The sequence below is a fragment of the Eretmochelys imbricata genome, chromosome 3, assembly GCF_965152235.1.
Source record: "Eretmochelys imbricata isolate rEreImb1 chromosome 3, rEreImb1.hap1, whole genome shotgun sequence".
Taxonomy (NCBI): Eukaryota; Metazoa; Chordata; order Testudines; family Cheloniidae; genus Eretmochelys; species Eretmochelys imbricata.
Genome location: NC_135574.1, coordinates 201,070,874 through 201,083,255, shown reverse-complemented (window position 1 = coordinate 201,083,255; position 12,382 = coordinate 201,070,874). Strand labels below are relative to the sequence as shown.

Genomic DNA, 12,382 nt, shown 5'->3' with positions numbered 1-12,382 from the left:
CAGCAGAGCAGCCTCATTGAACCTATACAGCAAAATAGCTTGATTCAAGGTTGTGAGAACTGAATGAGGTCGTTTGAGTGCCTGGATTAGGCCCATAAAGAGTTGGCTTCCTTTGTCTCCATGTTACTTTCAGTTTTGAGGAATGATGTTAAAATTGCAGTTGCTAGGAAAGTTTTGTGCTGGTTGTAACAACACGGTATATAGCAGCACTTTAAAAAAATAAAGAGGGTGGGTCGGTGTTGGAAGGCAGTTGGAAGGTAGTGTCAGCATGAGATATTCTAGAAAAATAGATTCTGGGTGTAATGGGTTCCCCCTGGGGTGCCAACTGGAACGGGGGTACTACTGAGCCACACTGACCGACCAGCCTGGGCTCCCTTCACACTGCCAAGCCCTCTCCCAGATGTAATCAGCTCTGCATGGGGAGGCTACAGTGAAGGAACTGCCCAGCTACTCAAGTGTACACCCCCCTCTGGAGTATAAACCCAAAATTATACCGTCTTGCACTGCACAGAGATCTGTACAGCGTAAGCTCATGAAATTTTCCCCCTCCCTCAATGTGGTGAGGGATATGCAATAGCTTTCTGCCCCAAGTTATGATTCTCAAACACTGGTTTCAGACAAAGCAAAAACCAGTTTATTAACCACAACAGATAGATTTTAAGTGATTATAAGGAATAGCAAACAGATCAAAGCAGATTACCTAGCAAACAAACAAAACACGCAAACAAAGCTTAATATACAAAAGAGATTGGATACGAGTAGCAAATTCTCACCCGAAATGATGATTCAAGCAGCCTGCAGAGATTCTTAAGGGGCCATCTGCATTTGCTTACAGCTTAAAAACCCCAGGTGTTCCTTTCACAGGCTAAAAATCCCTTTAGCCTGGGTCCAGCACTTCCCCCCAGTTCAGTCCTTGTTCATCAGGTGTTTTCAAGAGTCTCTTTAGGGCAGGGAGTCAGTGAAGAATCATGATGATATCACTCCCCTTCCTTAAATAGCTTTTGTATATGGCGGGAACCCTTTGTCTCAAAACTTGATTCCTGCGCCAGTCAGTGGAAAAACACTGGTATTCCAAGATGGAATGGAACACCAGGTGAACTGGTTACATGTCCCTGTAGTGCCACAGCAGCCATTGCTCAGAGGCCATTTGTAGCATCCTCAGGAAGACCCCCCAGGTGGGAAATAAGCTCCTTCTAAGACTTATTGTTTTCTCCCTAATGGTTCATTAACTTGAATGGGCCCTTCCCAGCCAGCCATCTAGACTGACAGCCTTTTGCCTAGTGAGCGTTTCCCAGGTGTAAACACATTTGTGATACAGATACATTGTCAATATTCCTAACTTCAGATACAAAATGACACATGCATACAAACAGGATAATCATATTCATAAATCATAACCTTTCCAATGATAGCTCACATGATCCATCTTACATAAAATACATCAGAAGTATGCCATAATTTAAATTTTTTAGAGTGTTTAGTAGGATCTTGTGGCTCCAGGCTGCTTCCAGAGGGAATCTCTTTTGCAAGGGACAGGTAAATGTTTTTTTTAGATATTTCAGAATTCCTTAAACAGAACAAGGCCAATTTCTCCACATGAATAAAGCAAAGTTATTTTATGGTACTGTATTAACTTCTTGTACAGATCTCCTCCTCCCTAACAAAGGATAGCCTTCACAGAAGTAACTGCAGAAGGGGGAGGAATTAAAAAATTAAAAACCACACAGGATTATGTTTCTCTAGTTCAGCCATCCTGGGTGAGAGGGGGTTTGGGATGCTGTAGAGGTGTGAACAGTGGTCTGTAGAGATAGAATATCAGGGAAAATTAATCCCTAATACTGTAGATCTCCAAACGCAACTTTTGTGTTTTGCTAGTACTTCCCTCCCCATTGGCTGACCAACTTCTGAGCCATGCTCCCATTGCCTCTTCACTGTAGCTGCATATTCTGACATCTCCTGTGGAGCAACATTACCATGAAGTTGGGGTTTAATCTCAGAGTGAAGGATTAGAAGAAACTCAGTGGGGGGAGAGGAAGGGGGGAGGAGAGATCCTTAGGTATTGCAAACTGTCATAGCTTTTTGGAGTTCTGACTGTTTACATCAGCTGAGGATCTGCCCCATGATGTGGAACTGCTATTACCCATTTCCATGTGTACCTGCTAATTTCTATGCACCTTTCTACCTTCCATCCATATAAACAGAGATAAATATGTACCTCAGTCTTTAAATTAGTTCAATGAACAAATAAACTGGAATTTGCTAGTCCAGGATCACCATGTTCCCAGATTATACTAGGATGCTACTTTAACCAACAAGACTTTTTCTAGAAAGTATTGAATGGACAAGATTTCTCATCTAAAACTCCAGAACAGTCATCTGTTTTTGAAGATAATAAAACTACTAAAAGAGTCCTGAAAACAAGTTATGGTGAAAGTCAGAAACTCCAAAATCATGTTTATGATGACAAAAGAAATATTTATGAAAATAAATGAGAAGATGGCATATGATTAAAGAATATATTGAAAGAGCTGCACTAAATCCTAACCGCGTGAATCCCATTATTATTAAGAGCTGCACAGCTAAAACCTTCAACAACTTTGAAAGTTTACTGATGGGGTAGAACAAATAAATACAATAATCAGGGTTCCAAGTATTAAGTTTTACACAGGAAATCAAAATGATACAATGGATTGCTATATTGGTGACCTACCTGTCTATATATCATATATAGCACACTTAATAAACAGAAGCAAAGTACAGTATTTTTTATTCCATATTCATAACATTTTTCTATAACAGATATTGCTCTCTGCACCAAACCAATTGCACAACATAGGTGTAATAGAGTTTTTCACTGGATTATAATAATGACTCTGCTAGGTAACAAGTACGAAGGCAAACGTTTGTTCATTATCTAACGGAAAGAAAATAATAGACACTTACTATCACAGAACAATCAAACTTTGTGCCGCTAATTGTGGTTGAAAATATCTGGCATCTATGCAATCCCAGCACACGTGCCTAAAAGTACCAACTCCTGAGTTAGTCAGCTGTGATGTTTTAATATTTTCTCTTTTGTATAATCTTTTATGTATTATATAAATCTATTGGTGTTTTTTTGCAGGGGGCAAAAGATGAGCAGGGTGGTCAAACAGGTGGAGGCAGAGTAAGGAAGGGCAGATAGGCAAAATCAGGGATAGAGGATAGGAGCTGGGGTTAAAAAAGGAATAGAGGCACTGCTAGAGAGTGATGGAAGGGGACTACTGCAGATTATAGAGAGGTAGAGAATATAAAATGGAGTGAGCAATCTGCAGTGTTTGCAGAAATAGGATGTAGGTGACAGAAGGGCTCCTCCCCCTCTCCCAACAAGCTGAACAGCACATCTCAGCACCCACTTCTCAGGTCCAGCACGGAGGGTAAGGAGGGGGGTGGGGGAGACATGGGGTAGTCAGGGCTATAAACTCTACTGAAAACTATATTTTTGTTAGTTCTCAGTAGAGTGTGTAGCCTGCTCAGTAAAAAGAAAATGAAGCAGGGGTCCCATACAACATTCCCTCTACATTTGTTACAGAAATTGAAATATACGGAGTGAATGAGGTGGGAAGAAAAGGGATAGCCTCATGATCAAGGCACTTGAAAGCTGCCCTTGGGCACTGGATTCTATCCCTGCCTCAGCCACAAGAGTTTCTACATGATGTTGGGCAAATCACTTAAAGCAAGCTTTTCAAAGATGGTCACAAACTGTGTATTTTCTTGGTGCTTAGTTTGAGACCCTGTAGTCTGATTTGCAAAAACACTCTCAGCTGCAAGTGAAGTTAATGGAAGCTGTGCTTTTAACATATAAAGTGCTACACAATGCTAAGTATTTTGAAAAATTAGGTCTTAAGCAGCTCAAATTGGACAACCAAAATTATTGCAAACCTTTTACCTTAATCTTCCTGTGCCTGGGTTCCTACTCTATAAAATGGGGATACTAGCTCCTCATCTCACAAGAGTATTACGAGAATAAATTAATGTTTGTGAAGCATGCAGATACTACAGAGAAGAGAGCCATAAAAAAGCTCATGAAGAAACTAATAATTCTGTCTTCAGAGCATGGTTTGAATAGCATGAAGTAAATAAGACATGGAGTCACATGAGGATATAACAAAATATTAAATAGCTGCTCACTCAGTCAGCACTGGTCATTCGGTGGACTGAATGAGTCAGGGGTCTTGTGGAAAAAGTACAATGTGATTAGATAATTAAAGACTGAATCATACCGCATACACACAAGGAGGCTGTATTAAGGTTGCACAGGCAACCTTAATGCTGGCACTTCCTAAGTTTTGAATGCTTCACTTTGCAACCTTCATCTTCCTTTAATGTAGTTTTTTTTGTGTGTAATAACACATATTTGCATATATAGTTTGAATGTATAGAATACAGTATAGTCTGAATTCTCAATCATGTGTTGCTAAAATTTGGCTATGTCTGAGTGCACACTAGACTATTAATGTTTAGTTTTTCTAACAAAATGGTAAATATAATTGCAAATGTTTATAACTGGAGTAGGAATCAAACAAGTAGCTTAATGAGCAACTATGCTTGACATTAAAATTCTGTTTATAGACTCTGATCCTGCATAGTAGTCTCTTAATATATTATTTATGCTGCTTTGGAACCTTTTCAAATAAATATGAAGTTCAAAACAATGCAGATGAAAACTAAACTAATTTTGATCTTCAACTATATATGACAAATCCAAAATCAGATTGGCTGTCTCCACTGCCACTTGCAGACCACTACATTTTGCAGTAAAACAGTCCAGTACAAGATCGTCAGTGGAGTTTATAGAAGGCTCATTAGAGCAGATTTGTGGAGTAAAAGGGATACATTGGCTTCGTAAAACTGTCCAGTTGAGATTCTGCTGGTTATTGTAAATCCCACAACCACACTTCAAAACTAAATCTGACCAGTTACAGTCAGAGGGAAAACCTGATTGAACAGACCAAAAATGTCCATAAACCATATCAGTAAGAATTTCACCATCATCGTGCTCCAGGCAGCAAGCTACACACTCCAGCGAGTGGCAAAAGGCATCAGCAACCAACTGGTATTGTGTCCGAGAACAATCTATGGCTTTCAAAACACTAGTAGGAAGGGTAAAACTCTAAAAAGATAAAATAATAAAAATAATTAGACAACTGTAAATATGTGTACTTTGCACAAACAGGAAAACAAACTAGTAAACAGCTTATTTATTACTGAGCACACACAAAATAGTCTCCTACCAAACTACTGGATAATAGCTTTGCTGTTTTTAATAAAAGCAATTTTCCCTCTCTTGGTATTAACACCTCCTCATCAATTATTGGGAGTGGACGACATCCACCCTGACCCGAAATTGGTCTTCAACATTGGTTCTCCGCTTGTAAGGTAACTCCCTTCTCTTCATGTGCCAATATATATTTATGCCTGTATTTGTAATTTTCACTCAATGCATCTGAAGAAGTGGGTTTTTTATCCATGAAAGCTTATGCCCAAATAAATCTGTTAGTCTTTAAGGTGCCACCGGACTCCTCATTGTTTTTGTTTTTAACAAGCAGTCCAAGTTAACATTTTTAACTGAGGAAAAAATTGTTAATGTGATGGCACAATTCAAATATAAAAGGTTTCCCACAAGTAAAATCAAAGCCAAAAAAGTCTTATCCTTATTAGCATTCAAGACAAAATAATTCTGTACACTCTTGTTTTCAATTAAATATTATAGGAATAAAATGAATGAACTTTTGCTATGGTAAATGGAAATCTGAAGACCTGTTAAAGAATAAAAATACAGTATTTCTTACGTAATAAGTCCTGAGGCAGTATTTATCAGCACATTAAAATCTCATACGATTTCATTTTATATTAGTCATTCTTTGGAAAATAAAATGCAACACTCAATGTCAACTGAATCTGCTAAAGACAAGTGAGATGCTTCAACTCTGTTCGTAATCCCATATAAACTAAATTCCTTGTCATCTTAAGTGAATTAAGCAGTTTTAAATATCCTCTCAAGGCCTTACATACCTTGTGTCTTATGTATGAGGCCAAATGAGTTTCTGTGCAGCCACCTCCTAACAGTGCCAATGGTTGCTTGATTGTTAGTTGTAAGACATGTTCTGCAGTTTGACATGCAAGCTGAAGAGCAAGAAAAAATTGTCATTGCATATATCACTAAAGCAGAAAAAAAATCTTGTTTTAAAAAGGTTTAAAAATTTTGTTTTTTAGGATATACTTTTAAAGTGTAGTTCTTCTCTAAGACGTGTAAATGTACAGATGGCACTTGCTTACTCACAGATCTGCTCTGCATGATTTCAGTATCATAGCTGCTTACATAGTGAACAAACAAGCTTTTGGTATTCACGCTGCTTCACATTGCAGATCACAGCCAAGAGCGCTGCATTCTGTTCCTCATTTTGCATAATCAAAATTATAGTACTTACTAAGTTTCAATCAGTTACAAACATGGAGCCCCATGTCAGCATAGAACCACACTTTAACTATCTAAATTACTCAAGTGTGAGTGTTTCCAAGTGAAGTGTCAGCAGTGACCCTGAAACTTTCCTCACACAACGGAGAAAAAGTGAAATAACATCCTCCATTTCTTTCCAAAGTGGTGGCCTCTGAAAAGGGGAAGAAATAACTATGTGCAAAATGGTGTGGAAAAAATTCTTTGTTTCTGCTGTATTCATTGAGATGGGCTGGTGATCAAGGAAAAGTCTTCTGGTTATAGTGACTGAAACTGTTAATAAACCTTTCGTCACACAATGCTCTCCCAACCTTCTCACTTCAGAAGAGTATACATTTTTATTAGATATTTTGAAAAACTTTGCCTACCTTCAGCTCATCCCATGCCATTTCATTTCTGTTACAGAGTATCAAGCTGCAGACAAGTGTGTCATTGGGAATTAGATGCAAGAAATGTTTTGAAACAAAACTCTCAGTGCTCAAGTCCTTCAGACTGCCATAACAAGTAGGAGATACAGAATGTAGGGCAGCAATGGGCTGTGAACCTGTACAATTAAGAAAAAGCAAAGAACAGCATCTATTATCTTATCAGAATAGCTGTCTACTGTGTATTGTAGAACATGGACTGAAAGGTTGTTTTGCTTATATTTTAAAGTTACAAATGCTTTTCAAGATATATTCATGTAAATTTTCAAACAATGATGGAAGTCATGCAGACACAAACCAGTACAGTGATTTGAAAATATAGGTTCTGGTACTAGTTAATTATAAAAGTAGGAATTTTATTATTTAGATTAGGCAATTTAAAAAGGCTGCATCTGTAAGCAATGTTTACCATGGGACTCTAGCCTGGAGTGCTGTAAGCAGCATCCATGCGTCAGCTTTAGAGCTGGCCAGAAAAGGTTCTCATTAATGTTTGAAAAATCTGGTTTCTAACCAGCTGTGGCCATATTCTGCTAGTCTCACTGGTGACATGTCTTGCTCAGATTGGAAAGGTAGATTGTAAAGACTGGAGAAAAAGAATTTCTGCTGCACAGAATGGCAAGCAAAGAGATTTAAAATTATAACACTGAACTTCTTAGTTTTCAAGCTTTTATTTAAAACTTTTTAAATATTGTATTTAAGGAGAAAAAATAATTACCCTTAACTTGACTTTACCAAAGTTGCCTGGGAATATAATTTTCTGAACCTTCACTTCCCACCTTTTTTTTTTTCTTCTTCCCCAAATAGAAATAATTTTAAATCTGTTTCCTCATTAAAGGTTTCATCTTTATGATAGTCATATATTTCATTCTCTTAAAAGATCCAGTGACTTGCCCTCTTGAGGGTTTTGTATGTTGGTAAATTATAGCAAAATAGCTGAACCAATTTCAATGAAAGACTCGAGAATTGCCAAGATGCAATCTGGCTGCAGCAGAGATTAAAAGAAAACAGGAACTCAAGTTACAACATATGAACATGAACTAAGACTTCAGCTGGGATAGTAGTTTAAAATGTGTTGGACCTATTAAATAGGTATAAACTTTTTTGTAAAACAAATGACATTTGATTTAAAATAATGAAAGCATTACTGTAAGCATTTTCCCATTGTAACTTTGTACCTCCTGCCTCACCATTACCAGATTATGGCTTTTCATAACAGTATCCCTATTTATTTCTTTATGAACAGTGGCACACAAACAGTGGACCCAAATTGGACCTAGCCTAAAGTTGTTATAAGTTAGTGAAGGAAGCTTCTAAACTGATGCCAATACTTGAGATGAGTGTATTACAAGTACCTAGATGTTTAAACTGATGAGGAAAGCCACCATGTTGTATAACATCAAAAACATCTGTTCAGTAGCACCAGGTAACCACTATGCTTGGTATGCAAACTTTTGGCATTTTGATTAACTAAAAACAGAGGGGGAAATATTTGATGGTTACAAAAAATGTGAAGATTTTCAATCTTGACAGTGTAGTAGTGGAGTGTATTTGGCAATGCTATTTTTATATTAATTAAAGTCTTTATCTCCTGACACTGTTCTATTTTTAGCCAGGAAAACAGCTACTGGTTCATAAAGGCAAAGAAACACCAGAAATCTTAAAAGTTAATGAGAAATAAGAGCACAGCTCTTACAGTATCTAGCAACATAGAAAGAATTTGGGTTCTGTCTGTAACTTTTTCCAATCGTTCAGGACTAAAGTACTTTGAAAGTTAACTAATCCTGAAAAAGTCTGAATTGTTTCAAAGCTTTTCTAAGGATGGCAAGTCCTAACATATTAGACCCTAATCATATAATTCTTATGTTTCTCTTTCCCCACCCTTGAACACACAGACTCCAATTCTACTCACAACTCTGACATTATAGCAGCTGAATTTAATGTTTTACCATCTGAAGCTAGGTCCTACATTTTCAAATAGTACTGTATAAATGTACAGCAGTGTTTTCTACCTATAACTGTTGTCACAGCTATCATGACACTAAAATTTTTGAACCTGAAGTGGAGAGGAAAGGAAAATAGTAATTGGAATGTCATTGTGATTTGAAATCAACACCACAAATGACTAGGAGCAATTTCTATACATATATTTAGAAAGATGAGATTCTTCTTACTTTTCACTAGCAAATCTCACCATTTTTAGTCTTGGTATTTCACAAAACATACTTAACTATTGTAACCATCTAGCCGTGCTTTTTTAGTACTGGGAATGATAGCACATCTTGGCTCATGAGCAGTACAACTTTTATTTCCTTGATAACAACATTACTTGCCAGTGGAATTTTTTTTTAAAAGGGTCTCTATTTTACAGTATATGAGCTATACATCGAGTGTTTATACCAAATAATTAAATCTTCCATTATTGTTTAATGTTATAAAAACACAGGGTTTAGACCTTGATTCTATCTGCTCTAGGTAACAGAGTGGGTAATTGTCTTGTAAATATCATTTATTGTGCTTCTGTAGACACATGCAGTAATGACTTTTACGAAACAACTTATAGGATATGGCCACATATGTGAAGGCAGGATCAAGCTCTCTTTGCCAAAGAGTTTGAAATAAAGATGTATATCATGAGATTCTAGTTTGTTGGATTTCAAACAGTACACTATTCAATCTTAGCAAATTGATGATACATAAGATACATCCATCTCAGATACAGGAAAGATGGATTACCATCTTACTTTATGACATTTCTATGTTTCCTTTGAGACTAATGTTATGGATGCCATGTACAAAGTTCATTTATTACCTGTCATTTGACTCAGGGGCTCCATCATAGATACTCCAATTCTGTCTATAGTGATGACATGGTGCTCTTTCAGGTATTGTTTCAAAGATGGGTGGATAACTTTCTGGCACACTACAAGGCCTACTCGGTCATTAACCAACTGCTTTCCTAAATTAAGCAACTGATCCAATACTGCTACTTCTAGAGAAATTCCATGATGGACAATTACAGTTCCTTCTCCAATATTGGAAAGGTCTCCTGACAAAGAGATACAGAAGAGTGCCATCTTGATAGTGCTTGAAGAAACTCTTTTGACAGGAAACGTTCTTGCCAATTGAAATTCTGGTACTTCTATTAGTAGTCCAGGTAATACAGTAGAATCCATAACTCTTTTTTCCTTCACAGGAACAATTACACACTTTCCTAGAACAACATTAGTTTCAATGGTATGCGGAATTGTAACCAAAAAAGCCTTTAAAACCAATGTGCTGAGGTGATTGGCTTCTGTTTTGTTAAGCATGCAGGCAGGTTTGCTTGCTAATATGCTACGTACCAAAGAAAGAAGAGTCTTAATACTGTCAAAATCCACCGATATTCGGCAACCACAGGCCTCAGACTTGAGATAGTCAGTACATAAGCTCAAAAGATGTCTACTTATTTTAGTGACAGTACAGGGCGCAAAGTTTATTCTTTGAAAATTTTCAACCAAGCTACAGCAAAGAATGGCTGTAAATAAGCCACAGTCGCTGAAGCGTGATATATGATTCTGTACAGAGGCTGTCAGAACCTTTAATACTGGATGGGTGATAGAAAGGCCACCAAGCAAGGCAGAAGATTGTGAAGTTGTGCGAACGTAGCCTCCCATACCATTGTGGAGCTGTTTGAGTCTACCAGTAGGGCCATAGCAAGACTTTACTATTCCACTTAACACAGACAGAGAGAAACTAACTCTCTCTTTAGTTAGAGGTTCATTAGTACACAATGAAGGCTTTCTGGCTTCAATGCGAGACATCTTCAAGACAAGATTTTCATTCTGACCAACAAAATTTCAAGTTTATTCCATTTTCCTTGAATCCATAAATTATGGATGTTTTAATCTACAGAAGTATATTTTTACTCTTTGTAACCAAGCACATTATAAAAGAGAAAACTTGCATACAGAATGACAACTATGTCCATGTAGCTGTTCATAGTTTAATATTTAACAAATTATACAACTATAAGTGATAAGTTAATATGTGATGATTGCAGAAAATTACTTCATTCTCCAAGATCCTTTTGTTTAATTTCCAAGGCTGATTTAGCAGAGTTCTTTGCAGCTCTTTGTATAAAATAGGTACCAAGATGAACACCCAGAAATGAAAGCCCTGCCACAAGCAGCCAGTTCTTTTTAATCCAGCTAGTTTTTCTCATTTTTTCTTTTGATGGTAAGATTGCAGATGCAAACTTTCAAGGTTAATTATACCTACAATAAAGAAATATCAGGATATTAGTATAACCTTTTATACAATATATTGTATAGTGACTACAACTGTCTCTTATGAGAAATCAGATTGTATCTATGTTAATAATCAATAACTGAGCAAATCAGCATTGATTTAAGGCAAGACCACTACTTTGGCACCTTTACTCTTCCCCAAACACAGTGTGCATGCATGCACACGCAAACACTTAACTGTACTACGTTTTAATAGGGCTGTCAACATGTGCTGGGTCATCATCCAAGACTGCTATAACATGAAATATATGGCACAATGCGGGTAAAACAGAGCAGGGGACACACAATTCTCCTCCAATTTAATTAATACATTATTTTTGTAATAAGTGTCATCAACATGGAAGCATGTCCTCTGCAATGGTGGCCGAAGCATGAAGGGGCATATGAATATTTAGCATATCTGGCACGTAAATACCTTGCAATGCCAGCTCTCACTTTCTGGTGACACTGTAAATACAAAGACGGCAGCATTATCTCCTGTAAATGTAAACAAACTTGTTTGTCTTAGAGATTGGCTGAACAAGAAGTAGGACTGAGTGGACTTGTAGGCTCTGAAGTTTTACATTGTTTTGTTTTTGAGTGCAGTTATGTAACAAAAAAAATCTACCTTTGTAAGTTGCACTTTCACGACAAAGAGACTGCTCTACAGTACTTGTACGAGGTGAATTAAAAATATTTTTTGTTTATGATTTTTACAGTGCAAATATTTATAATAATAATAATATACACTTTGATTTCAGTTACAACACAGAACACAATATATATGAAAATGCAGAAAAACATCCAAAATATTTAATAAATTTCAACTGGTATTCTATTGTTTACCTGTGCAATTAAAACGGCGATTAATTTTTTTTGAGTTACTCGCATGAGTTAACGTCAATTAATCGAAAGCCCTACTTTTTAACTGAGATGAGAAAACCTGCTACAGTTAAATATAGTGCAGGAAGGCACTGCTCAAACACTTATGCATTTCTGCCAGTTAACCTCTTCAATGATGCCTTGTAATATCCATCCCATTTTACCCAAGTCTTCAAAAAGCAGGCCCTTACCAACTGTAACAGATTGTGCTAAAATATGAGTCTATATTGATTTTGATAACCTCATTTTACTTTAGATCTATACAGGTAAGAAGCTAGTACATTAATACCAACCTCCCTAAATGTGCAATCACT

The 12,382-nt window shown here is 36.9% G+C and overlaps 2 protein-coding genes across 3 annotated transcripts; both read right to left on the bottom strand.

Annotated features, from left to right (window-relative positions):
• Window positions 1-697: 697 nt before the first annotated feature.
• Window positions 698-10,735, bottom strand: MKKS (MKKS centrosomal shuttling protein). 2 transcript variants are annotated; one of them, XM_077814094.1, is made up of 5 exons: window positions 9,731-10,735; window positions 6,865-7,040; window positions 6,055-6,165; window positions 5,029-5,152; window positions 698-1,799 (listed from the first exon to the last, which is right to left on the bottom strand). In XM_077814094.1, the coding sequence occupies exons 1-5, from the start codon at window positions 10,719-10,721 to the stop codon at window positions 1,705-1,707; spliced, it is 1,497 nt and encodes a 498-aa protein (XP_077670220.1). In that variant the 5' UTR covers window positions 10,722-10,735; the 3' UTR covers window positions 698-1,704. The 2 variants fall into 2 exon arrangements, with proteins under 2 accessions (XP_077670220.1, XP_077670218.1); XM_077814092.1 differs by lacking the exon at window positions 698-1,799 and having other exon boundaries at window positions 2,751-5,152.
• Window positions 10,736-10,889: 154 nt separating this feature from the next.
• Window positions 10,890-11,122, bottom strand: LOC144263243 (uncharacterized). The gene has a single exon (XM_077814096.1). The coding sequence runs from the start codon at window positions 11,120-11,122 to the stop codon at window positions 10,970-10,972; it is 153 nt and encodes a 50-aa protein (XP_077670222.1). The 3' UTR covers window positions 10,890-10,969.
• Between the last annotated feature and the right edge of the window lie 1,260 nt (window positions 11,123-12,382).